Source organism: Eurytemora carolleeae, unplaced genomic scaffold (genome assembly GCF_000591075.1).
Source record: "Eurytemora carolleeae unplaced genomic scaffold, Eaff_2.0 scaffold202, whole genome shotgun sequence".
In the NCBI taxonomy this organism is placed as follows: domain Eukaryota; kingdom Metazoa; phylum Arthropoda; class Copepoda; order Calanoida; family Temoridae; genus Eurytemora; species Eurytemora carolleeae.
In genome coordinates, this window is record NW_019396233.1 from 126,273 (window position 1) to 142,334 (window position 16,062).

Consider the following 16,062-nt stretch of genomic DNA (forward strand, 5'->3'; position numbering starts at 1 on the left):
ATAACAGATTTTTCCATTAGATAACAGAATTTTTCTTTGGATAACAGAATTTATTGTTTAATAACCGAACTTTCTGTTAGATAAAAAATCTTTTTTTATCTGTTAGAAAACCCAAATAACAAACTTGTCCGTTAGATAACAAATTTAATGTTTATATTTTAAATATTTGTAAAAGTTCTAATGAATATTAATTTGATTCAGAGGAAAGGAGCCGGAAGAACAAAAGTATTTGGACAACCTACCCTCCAGTATTATTAATTATCTCATGGGAAAATAAAAAAATAATAAAAAAAATAAAATTTGAAAATAAGAATGTTGGTTTTAGTATTCCCTTTTGGACGATTTTTTTTGATTCAGACGAAAAGGTGGATCGACTATTTGTTTAGGTTACAAAACTGGTTTTATGAAATTATATATAGTTGTGAACCATATCCCATAAACTACCCTGTTGTAAAAGTCGTCTTTGACAAACTACATCTCCGTCAGACCTCCGTCCACTTTCTTCTCCAAACCAAATACTGTTCAAGGTTTCTGCATAAACGTAAACAAAATCCTCGTGCAACAATAAGATTTAAATTCGTAAAAAAATAGAAACAATTTACGCTTAAAATTCAGTGAATCATTTTGCAAACTAATAGTGAATTAATTTTTACCAAATGAATATTTTTTTTCAGAAATTGAATAGTTTAGACTCCGATTCCAACCACTATTCCCGTACTATACGACAATAGATCGTAAGTTCATGTTTGATTCACAATAGTACCCATTTAAAATATTTCATTTATTAATTCCCATCAGTACCTTAAAATATTTCTTGGTCGATTCACAACAGAACCTTTCCTTTAAAATTCCTATTTATCAGTTTCAATAAACATTTAATTAGTTGTAATCAAATAGTTACATTTTATTCACATTTGTTCGTCAATCAAATAGTTACATTTTATTAACAATTATTATTCACATTTGTTCGTCAATCAAATAGTTACATTTTATTAACAATTATTATTCACATTTGTTCGTCAATAACAATCTGTATTTTGTAGGAAACCTCGTTCCTGAAATATATTTTCACCAGAAGTTATCGTCTACGTATATGTGTGGGACTCCGCCTAGAGTTTGTAATTCTTGAGAAGCGCCTTTACCTTGGAGAATATATATCCCGTTCTTACTTTTATTCTCCTACCTCCTGCTTCGAGTTGCATTGCTTTAGCTCCTATTTATCTCCATTTCGAGCCTATATCCTTTTGTTTGGTTCACAATAGTATATATTGTCCAAACCATTTTGTGGATATTGAGATATCTTAACCGTGATCAACTTATCATGTGCCGACTAAAAACTATAATTATAAATCTACATATACTTTTTTATCATAAAATTGTTCCATTTTACCTTTTTGTACGAAATAAGATCTATAATAGTTATAGTAAATTTCATTATATGTAGAGGTGCTATAAATCAATCATCGTGAAATAATGTTAAACTAACCTAATATTAAAGTACGGGGATGTAAAGATTCATTGGTTCCCGGATTTTCTGCAAAAAAAAAATTTGAAACTTTTTTGTAATAATTGCTCTTATAAATAATCAACCCATTACTTTCTACTTTGTGTGGGGGCGGGGGGGGGATGGAAACGAGACCCAGCGAGACCCATGCATACACCTGTGGAATAGGAAGACGACTTTGATCAAATATAGTAATAATGAAACACAACAATTGTAAAATGTGCACTTTGAATTTAACTTCATTAGTTGATGTCCAAGCTACTTAAAAACCTTTTGCTGGATACCAACAAACGGAAATTTTTTGAAATTTAATAGAATCCGTTGTGGATCAATTATAAAATGATGGGAAAAAAAGTATGAACGATTGTTTTTTATAATAATACATAATTATACAGAGGCGTATATAAGCATTTTCTAGTGGGGGGGGGGGGGGGTCAGTTTTAACGTTTTGTGAGAGCAACGCTCTGATCCCCCCCCCCAATCTAATTCCCCCCTAGAAATTTTTAACCCCTTCCTAGACCATTCTGGGATTAACAAACTCTATCAAATAAAAGGCTTCCTTTACCGCCTATCAGATTTCACCTTTCTTAATGTATGCCGTAAAGGTTTTCCACTATAAATTGAGACTTTTTAAACAGCTTATATAAAATAGCAAACCCATCAATATGAGAAATCTGCAATGATCAGCCACCTGTGCCCTAGGAACAAATTAAATGCAGTGTTTTAAAGAATATTCATCATAAAGAAAATTAAGGACATGAAAGAGGAGTGGATGAAAATGCGTTTTGGTAGGTTTTACATTAAAAACTACCATGCAAATTACAACTCATATTTTCCCCTGAAAATTAAGGGCCTTACTGGAAAAAATATACATCCACAGAGACTGCCTTTGGAGTTAGTGTTTCTCATGAAATTTCTCCAAAATCTAATAACCCAGTGTAAATATAAAACTGATAATAAGTAAAAGCATCTTTTCAAAAGTCTCTATTTATAGTGAACACCTTTATGATATATTCATTTATTACATTGACCACATTTATTCTATAAAAAAAAAACTGAATTTAGTTCAATCATTGCATATATCGTAAAAAATGTCTTACTTTTTAGAATGTTATTCTTAATAATCTTGATCTTTAAACATTTTATTCCCCCCCCCCCAAAAAAAGAGCTTTATACCTAATTTGACATGGTACGCTACTGCATCAAAAAATCATGAATTTTGTCAAATTTATTTATGTTACTTTGTTAAAAAAATTAAATATTTTTACTCTTAATGGTAATCATGGACATGTAGACTCTAGGGGGTGGGGATAATTTCCCCCAAGAATTGGAGAGTGGGGGAATTAAACCCGATAACCCTTCCCCCGTATACGCCACTGCATTTATATGTTTTAAAGGGTTTAAAAAATTCTGAACATGCCCACATCTACTTTTACCTATGCATTTATCCTATTTATTTCAATTAATCTCAAGTGTACATTACAGCGTTAGTTCTTTCCATAGAAGATTTCGGAAAACCCAATTCTCATTTGGACACCCTTTATAGTGAATAATGTGCGTGCGTAGGTATAAGTTTGGCATATGAAAATATGAGAAAAAAACATGTCATTTTCAGCTGGTTGTTATTTTATTTTAAAACGACGTAAAAAAACACATTTTTTCATATCTATATATATAAAGTTACAATTTTTTTTGTCCGATCATAACTCATGAACCCTTGGACCGATTTGCCTTAAATATTGATTGGGGAACTCGGGTAACCCACAGTAATGTTCTTAGTTTGGTATGGAGCACTTAAGTTGAGTGGGGTGACTTTAATAGCAAAAATTTATTTTCTCGGTAAAATCGGGTAAAGTTTTACAACCTGGGCAGAGCTGGGTTCCCAATCTAGTGTTCTATAAAGAAGGAGTAAAGAACTATTATAAAAAGTGTGTTTGTATGTTTCCAACTTTGTATTTCCATTTACAGAGTTTCTCTAGTTCTAAGACGACCTTTTAACAAGTGTTGAAATTTCCTAACACCAAGCCAAATCATCTTGTTTATAATATGGTTTCATTAAAAAGGTGTTCTAATCACGCAAAGTCACAAGTGTAGAATTTGAATCTCCAATTTTCCCATTTTTTATGATTATTAAATTAATTTTGCGACACTTTAAAGTTAATCCATCCTTGATAATAATGCAAATATTTATTACTTTTGAATAATTGATGATTAATGATGATGATTGAAAATCAATGATTTAAAATTAATGGAAATAACAGAAAAAAAAAATTTCCCCATTCTTTCTCTTATTATACCCTATTATCATCCTAGTAATATATTGTTAACGTTTGTTTTTATTAATTAGGTGTAAAGGTGTAAGGTAATCTCCACCTAATTGCTATAATACATACATAAAGTAAACAATATAAAGTTCACATTATTTGCCTGTAACATTATAATTATATGTACTGTTAGCAATAAAATATATCTTATATTATCTTATATTACCAGACAGAAAGACAGACAGATAGACAGACAGGTAGCCAGACAGATAGACAGACAGATAGACAGACAGATAGACAGACAGATAGACAGAATTTATGAATGATAAAAATTTTAAAAAATGTGTTTTAAAGGTTTTTAATTTTGTAAAAAAAATTAAATTCTTGAAAATCCGAGAATTTTTTTTTTTAAATCCGCAAAATATTTTTCTTCTTTGTTTTAAAATGTAAACAAAAGAACATGTTCAAAATTTAAATAGAAGATGAGCGCGAAGCGCCCTAAAAACCTAGTAGTCTAAAAAGGCTGTTACATGTGTAGTTATAACATAATAACATAATGACTGAAGATGTTGGTTAATATACAAAGGACCTCATTGGACTACCAAGAACAATACAGAATCTACTTTACATACATTAAAGAGACTATTGCGGACCACAGAAAGAAATTACAGGACTTTGGGGCCTAAAAAGGGCTAATAAAAGATAATCAAATAAAATAGAGGACTTTTCAGACCTGGAAAGGACTTCTTAGGACTACAGAGAGAATAAAATGGCGTTACAGACCTGAGATGATCTTCTTCCCAGGTAACAATTTTGCGGAAAATTTGCGGAAATTCCTAGGAATCTTTCTCAAGAATCCGCGGAAGTTCCCAGGAATCTTTTACAGGAAAATACGGTGAAAATTTCGACAGAGATTCTGAGGAATTTCTCATAACCCATTAAGTAAGGGCAGTACATAATAGAAGGAATTTTTGGGTGAAAAATTTCTGAGAAATTCTCAGGAATTTCATGAGATGATGTCTCTTATTCAGTTCCCCAAAAAATCTCTTAAATTAGTTACAAAGTCCTCAGAATTTCTCAGAAATATATATATGGAGCAATATTTCTGAGAAATTCTCAGGAATTTCTTGGGGAAAAATTCCAGAGAAATTCTCAGGAATTTCTTCAGACTATCCGTGAAATTAGGAACCAAGTCCTGAGAATTTCTCAGGAATTTCCGGAGAAATATTCCAGAGAAATTCTCAGGAATTTCTTGGAAACATTAGTGTGAAGTTTTCAGGAATTTCTCGAAACAAAGTCTCAAAAATATGACCGCCAAAAATCTCTAAAATTGGGGAGTAATTCCAGGGAATTTCTTGGGAATTTCCAAGAATCATTTACAAGAAACTGTTCTCGAGAAATTCCTCGAAAATTCTTAAAAGCAAGTCACAAAAACTGGAGAACTTGGGGAAATTCCTCACTTTTGTTACCTGGGTTGTGATTCCACAAATGAAAATAATTAAATTTTAAAGAAGCTTTACAGGTACTGTTGTATCTCGGGACATTCCACCCTACAAAAGATTGTCACTTGAAAAGTTTAAGTTACATCTACTAGAGATGTCAACGATAGTGTAACGTAACGTAAAATGTACGAGATAAAACGTAACGTTAACAAAAAATATTCTTTGCACTGAAATGCATTGTAACGTACAGAACAATGCCCCAAGGACGTTTCATTAAAGCAAAACGTTTGTCATCTTTAAGATCTTAAACCAAGTGAAAGTGTAACGTAAGGTCTCTGAAAATATTTACCTTGCATGAAAGTGGAACGTTAAAAAATTGCGGTTATATTTCATAAGCTTTAACGCAACGTTGGGGAAGTTTTCTAAAACATCAAATGCAAAAGCGTAACGGAGCTTACTGTTTTTTCAATAACATTTACTAAAGCTTAACGTTGTATAAGGTATTCAAGTGCAGAAAATTCATTACGTAACGTTACTCTATACCATAAAATTTCAAAATGTGCAACGTAACGTTTCAAACGTTAATACTTTTGATGAACACTATCGTAACGAAAGCTAAAATCTAGAAAAATCAAAACGTTGACATCTCTAACATCTACAATTTGTTTAACCCTAAACAGGCTTGTTTTTTGCCCTATCACTCTTGTATTTTAGACGCTATCACTTTGAAATGTTTTACTATTAAAGGGAGTGTCTGGCTAGACGTACGTACATGGAAGTTGAGCTGAGAAAGCAGTATTGTAGAGAAATGTTTAAAAATTCATTTGAGACTTTTTTATGGTATATATTTGTTCAGCAAGGGCGCAAATTCAATCTTTAAAATCCTCATTTGAAAGGGATGATATTGAGATTTGGTTTTTTTCTTAATTATTTAATAACTTTGATGAAAAATGTAACAAACTCTTAAGTAAACTTATTAAATGTTAAGGAACCTATTTCTCAATAGAAATTTGTCAATAAATAATCATCTAACTTATTCATCGTTATAATGAATTTCTTATTCTTCATGAATTTGTTTGCAGATTTCTTCAAATTCGTTGAATGTCGTCTTTTCAATAGAAATTCCAGAAAATTTACGGAAAAAGTTTGTGAAGAACAGAACATTACAAAACTCATAACTGATTTATTTTCAATAATCAGTATTAATTTTTTTCTTAATCTCTTCATACAAGGAGTGTTCGCGAAAAATGAAAGGGGGTATAGGCTTAATGCGATAAAAAAGCGCTTTTGATCGCTACTAATCAATTACTTCTATCTGTTTCAACTATAAAGAGAAAATTGTTAAAGACGTCTCAAACCGAATAACTTAGCGCCCATACAAATTCAGAAAATTGCAACAATTGACTTAGACCGTAAGAAAATCAATTTAATTTCAAACAAATCATTCAGATATTACAACCTATAGTCATCGATTATCTTTCGCCACATTTGTATATAGTTTTTATTTTATAATATTTTTTTATTAATTTGTTTCGAATTTGATTATTTCGGTGGTGTATTTTTCGACCTACACATATCCGCTATACTCCACTTCTGACCTACGCCAAATCCGCTNGGTTAAGACCAGTATGAGGCCAGTTAGCCTAACCCTCAAATAATACAAAAATAAACAGCTGGCGTAGGTCCGATATTGCAGTAGGTCGGAGAGTTAGTAGGTCGGAAGTTCAGTAGGGGGGATATTGCGTATAGACGATGTAACAGTACCGATTATTTCTCTTGTCGCTGACCAAAACAAAGTATATAGTATTTAGAAATAGAAATATGCACTTTGACCCCAACAGTTGTAATATATCAATAGGAAATGAGAGGATTGGTAATGACTGTGTGAACAAATATTTCAAATTTGTTGGACTTAAACTTAAGACGAATTTTTAAACTGGGATTTTCAAATTGAACATATCTCGAATAAAAGTGCTAGCTCAATATTTGCTTTGTCTCAAATTAAGAATATCTTACCATTAAATATTTGTCTTCTTGTTTATAACTCTAGCTTGTAAGGCCTCACATTGAATTTGGAATTGTTACTTGGGGAGGGGTTAAAAACTCTAATCTGCAAAAAATCAGATCTTTGCAACAAAAAAAAAGGCAATCAGAGCAGTTAATAATAGTACTTTCAAGGCACATTCAAATCCATTATTTTCAAAACTGAAAGTTATTAATTTTGATGATACATACAAACTTTGTGTTCTGACATTTATGCATGGATATCAGACCCCAACCATTTATTAGGCCTCAGATTCAACAGATGGACATTATTGATAAAACCTTGGAACCATTGCTGATAAATAGACTGGTTCCTATCAAGAATTTTCGTGAAATTCGTACTCATCTCCAAAGTAATCCCGGTCCCTTCCAAGGATCTATAATTATTACTCCCTAATTTCAATCTATTTGGAGTTATATTATTGAAATTATTCCCCCTTGCAATTGGCAAATTGTCGATTGCATTGGATATCCTAGAGAATAATGTGTCCCACTGAAGGCAGGTGATGAAGAATTCACTCCCAACTTCTCCATGGTCTCCAGGAGAACTCTGATCCTTCTTTCTACTCGTCCTCTCTCTGAGTGAGCCATAGGATACTTTGATCTTAATCCCTAAATCTTCCTGGATCATTGCATCCAAATCTCTCACAGAAAATTTTGCATACTGCAATGCCTTAAGCTGGGTTCCGTTCTCAACATAAATAAATCCAGGGACTCCATATCTGTTAGAATGACGTTCCAAGTCTGCACAGATATCTTGAGTTTCAATGCCTTCAGAGCCATTATATTTGTTGCCCCTGTCAACAGACATACTATGACCAATCCATAGATCTTGATAACAGTTTGAGACCTTTTAAAAGTTTGACCTTTGAATCCATAGCATATGTCCATCATACAAGAACGGAAACAGGGAGTGAAGACAGTTCTTGCTTCAGGGTGATTTACTAACTTTATTATGTTTAGCAAATTTTGCAGCATCTGCTAAACATAATAATCTAATTTTTGAATTAGATATTTCCTTACTTGGTAGACAAAATCTTGGGATTGTTATCTCTGGTAGGTTCACATACTCTGTCTCCAGGTTTCTTGATCTTGCTCAGGCAGTACTTTGTCCCATTTCTTTCCTTTCATTGAACTAGTTTGCAGTACCATCTGAAGTTTGACAGTTTCGAAAGAAACCACAGGGATCATAGAACTCATATATTTATCCTACTATTAAGCTCCTGGTTAATTTAACTACAGTTAATAATCTCTCCGCATCCATTGTAGTCTTGACTGGTTCAATGTTGGGTTTACGCTCTCCTCTTAGTTTCTTGTTGAGGTTTAATTCACCCAAACCTGGTGATAACTCGTCCTTCTCCTTTATAGCCTAAGAGTTTCATTGTTTCTCCGTCATTACTGGCCTTCTCCGATGGTTTTTCTCCGCTCTTTACAAAAAACTTCTCTAGACTACATTCAATACATCAACCAAATACAATTCATTCATCAATTCATACTTACATCCTAACCTATACCTGCTACAGATGTTGTAAAGAACTTCTATTTATCACAAAATTCACAATTTACTGACATTGATTTTTCTAAAAACATCAATTAATTCTGTAAAAATCAAAGTTTTCAAAAATATTATTTTTTCAAATATTTGGGTATAAGATAAGATAAGATAAGATAAAGTTTATTGCTAAAATACATATATCTGTGTACAGAACGAGTTTACAATTACAAATTGATGATTATATTAACAGTACAAGTATAAAGCAATTAGGTGGAAAATTGCTCTTGGCTGTTTTGATTATTTTTTCCACCTAATTTCAATAATAATAATAAAACATTTCAATTAAATAGATTTAAGCAGAACGATTAGAGATCTGGGTGCGAATTAATCTTATGCAAAATAGTTTATACATTAATTTGAATAACTAGAGTTTAAAGTAATTTTCTGACATGTACACAACAAATATCAAAGCATATTAAAACATATCTAATTAGTTTTACATGAATAGCAATTCGGTTTATAACACATTGTCATATAATTTTCAAAAAGAGAATTTAGTAGTCTATTTTTAAATATACTTTATATATTGAGTTGCTTCTTTTTAAGTCAAGAGGCAAGTCATTCCACATCTTAAGAAGAGAGCTTGATGGTAAATACTGTAATTAGCACATTTTGAGAATGTCAAGTTGATAGTTAAGCGATCTTACAGATTATATCTTACAGATCAATTCTTTGGAAATAATTATAATATTTGAAAATTCTAGCAATCCAAGGCCAAAAAGTGGTTCTTATTTAAATTTCAGGTGTAGAGACATCTAGTGGCGAAACTCAGAAGGTCCTAATCTGACCTAATACAACCTAAATCCGACTTAAGGGCACTGATTAGGTTTTGACCAGTTATGACCAGTTTGGTAATCCAACCATGCAAGACTTAATCTGACTTAAGGTTCAAGTTATGAACAGTTAGGACCAGTTATGTAAAGCAACCAAGACCGACCTAATCCAACCCAATCCAGTTAGGTCTCCTGACTTAACTCAAACAATCTTGACCAAATCTGACCTAAGTGGATTGGTTAGGTTAAGACCAGTATGATACCAGTTAGGTAACTCGACCTAACCTGACCTAACCTGACCAAACACAACCTAGAGGGACTGGTCATGTTCCAACCAGTTAGGTCTCCTGACATAACTCAACCAATCACAAACAAATCCGACCTAAGTGGATTGGTCAGGTTAAGACCAGTATGAGACCAGTTAGGTAACTCATTGATTTGCATTTTCTACTCATTTCTGGGATTTACAAACTCAATCTAATAAAGGCTTCATTACATACCTTTCAGCTTCCACCTTCATTTATACACTTCATTATAGTCATTCATTTTACATTAACTACAAAGATCTGTAAAAAAACTGAATTTATTTTATTTTAAAGTAATATAAAAAAATAATAGTTTTACTCTAATAGTTTTAAATCTTTAGAAAAACAGAAGAGGGATCCAACTGTTCTTCAACTAAGAATGTCAAGAACGGAATGGAACGGGGAAGACCGTTCTTCTACTCAGAATGGAACGGAATGGGACGGAACAGAACGAGAAAAGAACAATAAAAAAGAGGAACGAGAACGGAACGATTTAGCTGAAGGCCCTCGTTCTAGAACGGAACGGAACAATTTTAAAAAAGTCGGAACATGCCCAGCCCTACTATAAATTGGAATTCATATAAGTATTAAACCAAGAATAGACTCACATGGACATGGACATGGACCATACAAGTGGCTTGATATTATATGAAATACAGATGTACTAGAACCTGGAGCCTGAATATTGGAAACCTTATATTAGTGTCTTAGATAAATGTATATGATATCTGAAAAGTAAAAGCATAGCAAGTAATATCTACATGTACACGTATCAATATCCAAAATCTTTTATGACTATTATGTCGCTATAGAGGTATTAATTAAAAATCATATAGTACTAAACCAAGGATAGATATGCACGGACCTGGAGCCTGAATATTTTAAATCTCATACGAGTGTCTTAACATTATATGAAATACAGACGTACTCGAACCTGGAGCCTGAATATTTTAAACCTCATACAAGTGTCTTAATATTATATGAAATACAGACGTACACGAACCTGGAGCCTGAATATTTTAAACCTCATACAAGTGTCTTAATATTATATGAAATACAGACGTACACGAACCTGGAGCCTGAATATTTTAAACCTCATACAAGTGTCTTAATATTATATGAAATACAGACGTACACGAAACTGGAGCCTGAATATTTTAAACCTCATACAAGTGTCTTAATATTATATGAAATACAGACGTACACGAACCTGGAGCCTGAATAATGTAAATCTTATATTAGTGTCTTGAGAGTTTGCTTTTACTTTCCATGTACAAGTGTGTGCCGGGTAACTGTTATGCAAGATGCTCCAGTAACAGCATGTGAAAACTACTAAAGCCAAGCTGGGACAACTTCTACCGGAAATCCCTTTATCCAATTTTACGACCTGAATTGAAGTCGGTCAAATGAAGATCAATGCTATCGGTTAGCACACATTGTTAACCGATGGCACTTGTAGATATTGGTGCACTTTGATTTTACTTGATCCAAGATTACTCATTTAATCGTAAAATCGAGAATTTTACAAACCTTAAATTGATTCAACCTCAAACTGCATGTATATAGCTCTTAGTAATTACCTGCATCTCGCAGAATAATTTAGTAATGCACTATGTGCACTACAGTTTTCCACGGACTAAACGGACCAAATAAGGTTCCTAGAATGAAATAATGCCTTAAAAAGTTTACAAGCCATAAAAAAGTCTCCATTCATTAGGGCAGCAAACACGACGCAAAATATATAAGTCCTGTTAACTCTTATCGATTGTTTGAAAAACCAATATTGTGCACAGTTTAATTGCAATTTTTGTTAAATCAAAGTGTACCATTATTTTTATCTTACACAAATGTAAGCAACTCTATTGCAAAAAATGCCGAAAAATTAAGACCAGATTAATTTCCAGACTTGGAAAAAAGATTTTTAAGAATATACTTAATAAATTTATCTTTTATTTCTCGAATCGCATCGACGATACATCTAGCTATAAAAATATAGCTCTGCATATATATATGATATAAATGATTTTTCATGCATAAACAATGTAATTAATATATGTAATTGTTGTTAAAACCATAACTCTAGAAAAATAAAAAAATATTTTGTCTTAAAAAATTCAAGTGGGAAACTAATTAGAACTAGTGGTAACATAAAAATTTTAAGTGGGAACTAGTGGGAAACTAGTGGGAACAAGTGGGAACTAGTGAGAAACTAGTGGGAACTAGCGGGAACTAGTGGGAACTAGTGGGAACTAGTGGGAACTAGTGGGAACTAGTGGGAACTAGTGGGAAACTAGTGGTAAACTAGTAAGAACTAGTGGGAAACTAGTGGGAAACTAGTGGGAAACTAGTGGGAACTAGTGGGAACTAGTGGGAACTAGTGGGAACTAGTGGAAAACTAGTGGGAAACTAGTGGGAACTAGTGGGAAACTAGTGGGAAACTAGTGGGAAACTAGTGGGAACTAGTGGGAAACTAGTGGGAAACTAGTGGGAAACTAGTGGGAACTAGTGGGAACTAGTGGGCAACTAGGGGGAAACTAGTGGAAAACTAGTGGGAACTAGTGGGAGCTAGTGGGAACTAGTGGGAACTAGTGGGAAACTAGTTGGAACTAGTTGGAACTAGTGGGAACTATTGGGAACTATTGGGAACTAGTGGGAACTAGTGGGAACTAGTGTGCAACTAGTTGGAACTAGTGGGAACTAGTTGGAACTAGTGGGAACTAGTGTGCAACAAGTTGGAACTAGTGGGAACTAGTGGGAACTAGTGTGCAACTAGTTGGAACTAGTGGGAAATAGTGGGAAACAAGTGGGAACATTCAAATTTCAAGTGGGAACTAGAGGGTACAAGTGGGAAACTAGTGAGAATTAGCGGGAAATAGTGGGGAATTTTTTCACCTTTTTTGATAATTTTCGACAATCATTGATAACTGTCGACAAACTTGCATCTCAAACAAGATAATTGGGGTTGGGGGGGGGGGAACTCTGTGTACGCCATGAATTGAAGACGCCAATATTAACCCATTAATACCGACCTCGACCAGCTCCCCAGGATTACATGAAATTTCAAGGACAGCTTCCTTTGGGTCCTTAAGAATTTTTTGTTTCCAAACTCTTTTGCTAAAATGCATAGCGCAAAACTTTTTTTGCGTCTATATCAACGCATTTGGATTAACCTTTTATGGTACATGTCCATAATATGTCCTAATATTAACATATATAGACAAATATGCAGACACATATAGAAAAATATACAGACACATATACATAGACAAATATATAGACACATAGATAGACAAATATACAGACACATATATAGACAAATATAAAGACATATATTTAGACAAATATACAGACTCATACATAGACAAATAAAAACAAAACACATGTATAGACAAATATACAAACACATATATAGATATACATATAGACTAATATACAGACACATAGATAGACTAATATACAAACTCGTATATTTACAAATATACCGACACGTATAAATAATTATATAGACAAATATATAGTCTAGACGACAGTTATTTTAGGGAGATAACCAAAATTCTACTCCGGGTTAATGTGAACACTCAAACCTGATTTTTTATTATTTTCACTTGCGGCATTGAATAGATATTAGAACGCTATATATATATATATCAACAGACGCATAAATAGACAAATAAACAAACTCGTATAAAGACAAATATACAGACACATATATATAGAAAAATATACAAACATATGTAAATAAAAAAAATTTGACGACACATCCATATATATTGACGGATGTTGGCTTCCACCTCACTGGCCCTCCCCCCCCCTCTGCTGTTCCCTCTCTACTATCCCCNCCACTGACATATAAAGAAGATAAAAAGGTGCGCAGTTCTAAACTATTCAAATATTCTCCCCTTCAGAACATACAATTAGTGTTAATGTGGGTGCGCAGTTCTAAACTATTCAAATATTTCTGGCATACAGAATACATATACAGGTTTATATGTCTCATGTATTTTGTGAAAACAACATTGAAGCAGGTGTCTCAAAAAAATGATATTTTGAAACTAAAGTCTTTCGACCTTCCTGTCCCTAAACTTTATGCAGGTAAAGGAGTTTAATTTACGTTGCATATTTGTTCAGCAAGAACACAAATTCAATCTTTAAAATCCTCATAGCTCGTTCATTTGGAGGGATGATTTTGAGAAATTTTTTTTTCATTATTTATTAACAACGACGAAAAAAGTATCAACAAACTTAGAGTAAACTAACTGTATTTTTAAGAACATATTTCTCAAAAGAAAGGAACTGAGTTCTTGTTACAAACATACATTTTCTAATAACTATATCTTTGCAACCTGTGGTGTAGTCCTCTGACATTACAAACTCAGATGAATTTAATAGTTTTAAATATCAAAGGTCTACTATATGGGTTGCACAGATACAGAGATTGAAGAACAGAGCGTGTTGCAAGAATTAAGAAATCAATTTCTTTTTCGATAAATCAATGCTAGAATAGATTATTTATATCATTTTCATCATTAAATTGAATTTCTTTTTCTTTGAGAATTTGTTCGCAGATTTCTTCAAATTCTTAAAATGTCTTCTGTTCAATGAAAATTTCAGAAAATCTAGGAAAATGTTTGTGAAAAATGAGACATATACAGAAATATATAGAATAAGATTTAGAGAATAAGAGTTATTTGTTTGTTCTTAATCCGAACATAAACAACTACATTTGTTACATTTTTTGTGGTCATCCGTGAATAATTAAAAAAAAACGACTCCCAAAATCATCACTCCAAAATACATTTAATCTAGGTAAGGATTTGAAAGATTGAAAGTGCTCTTGCTGAACAAATATGCACCGTAAAACCTTCTCATAGGTCTCCAATGAATCCTAATAAATAAATAGCCACTCCTTAAAACAAATGTTGAAATAGATATTTTTAGTTACTTCTCTAATAAGTCAAGAAGTTTAACGCTTAAAATCAATATTGTAGCAAAGATGCTACAATAAAAAAGGAGGAATTAGCTTTTCCAGAAAATCTAAATCTAATATTTCCTCCGAAACAAAATAAATATACAATACTTGTAAGGCGAAGTCAAACCTTACACTGTAAATATACATCAGGAATATTTTTTAAAATTTGTTTCTTAATTTAATTTTTTTAATATAATATTCAAAAATTATGTTTATTTGAAAACTAAAAATATTTTTTCCTTTTATTAAGTTTTTTGTAAAAGATATGTTTTTTCAACAAATGAAATTTGAAAAATTACAAAAATTTTGTANATTTTATATTATTTATTTGATTTTCAAATCACAATTTAATTATAGTTATATTTTAAATTAAATATCAAATGCATGGTATTTCATGTTATTAAGTATGGAGTATTTCAATGAATTTTTATATTTACTGTATGTTATAATTTTTTTCCTCAGTACAATAAGTATAAATAATCTTTTCTATGGTAAATGCGCACAAACTGCATGTGAACAAGGGTGGGGCTGTAGGGAGGGAGGGGGGGAGGGGACAGGAGAATACCAAATGCTATTTTGTACTGTTTACGTATTTATTCAATAAATCTTATTTAATTACCAATTTGTTTTTTTCTGTTTGTGTTTTTATTTAATTAACTTAATATGTGTATAATTCATGTGGAAGTTTTTTGAAATTATTAAAAAAATCTGAATAGTTTATCCAGAAATTTTGATTCGAGAGCTGCCGCATTTGGCCGCTAGGTGGTGTCTACTCTAAAATGGAGGCGGCGCGAATATGTATCCTGAAATTGTTATATTTTTATCCAATTTTTCTTAATAATAATGACTCGCATTATTAACAGTTTTAAAAATATTGTTCTGCATTCAGTTTTTCTTATAAAAATATTAAAAAAATGTGGATTTTTTTTTATTTGCGCCGTTTTCAAAATATTCAAAATTTATGGATAATTTATTAAGAAAAACTGCTGTGATATTTTTTTCCAAAAATTCTTATTTTTGTATTACGTTTTAATATTTACAGTGTATAGAAATCCAACGTATAAAAACAGCTACGTATAGCAACAAGGCGTATTTTCCGGGAGAACATTTTTATATTTTTGAGAAATTAAAAGTTTTTGTAAAACATTGTATTTTATCATTATCATTATCATAATTTCTATTTTTTTAACATACCCTAGACATTAAA

General features: G+C 32.0%; 1 protein-coding gene across 1 annotated transcript in view; it reads left to right on the plus strand.

The window, feature by feature from the left end:
• Positions 1-1,168, plus strand: part of LOC111698835 (uncharacterized) — a 28,855-nt gene extending 27,687 nt beyond the window's left edge. Inside the window, exon 27 of the mRNA XM_023469284.1 lies at positions 202-1,168. Coding sequence (XP_023325052.1) covers positions 202-277 — 76 coding nt within the window. The 3' untranslated portion in view covers positions 278-1,168. The remainder of the gene's footprint in view (positions 1-201) is intronic.
• The last annotated feature ends 14,894 nt before the right edge of the window (positions 1,169-16,062 follow it).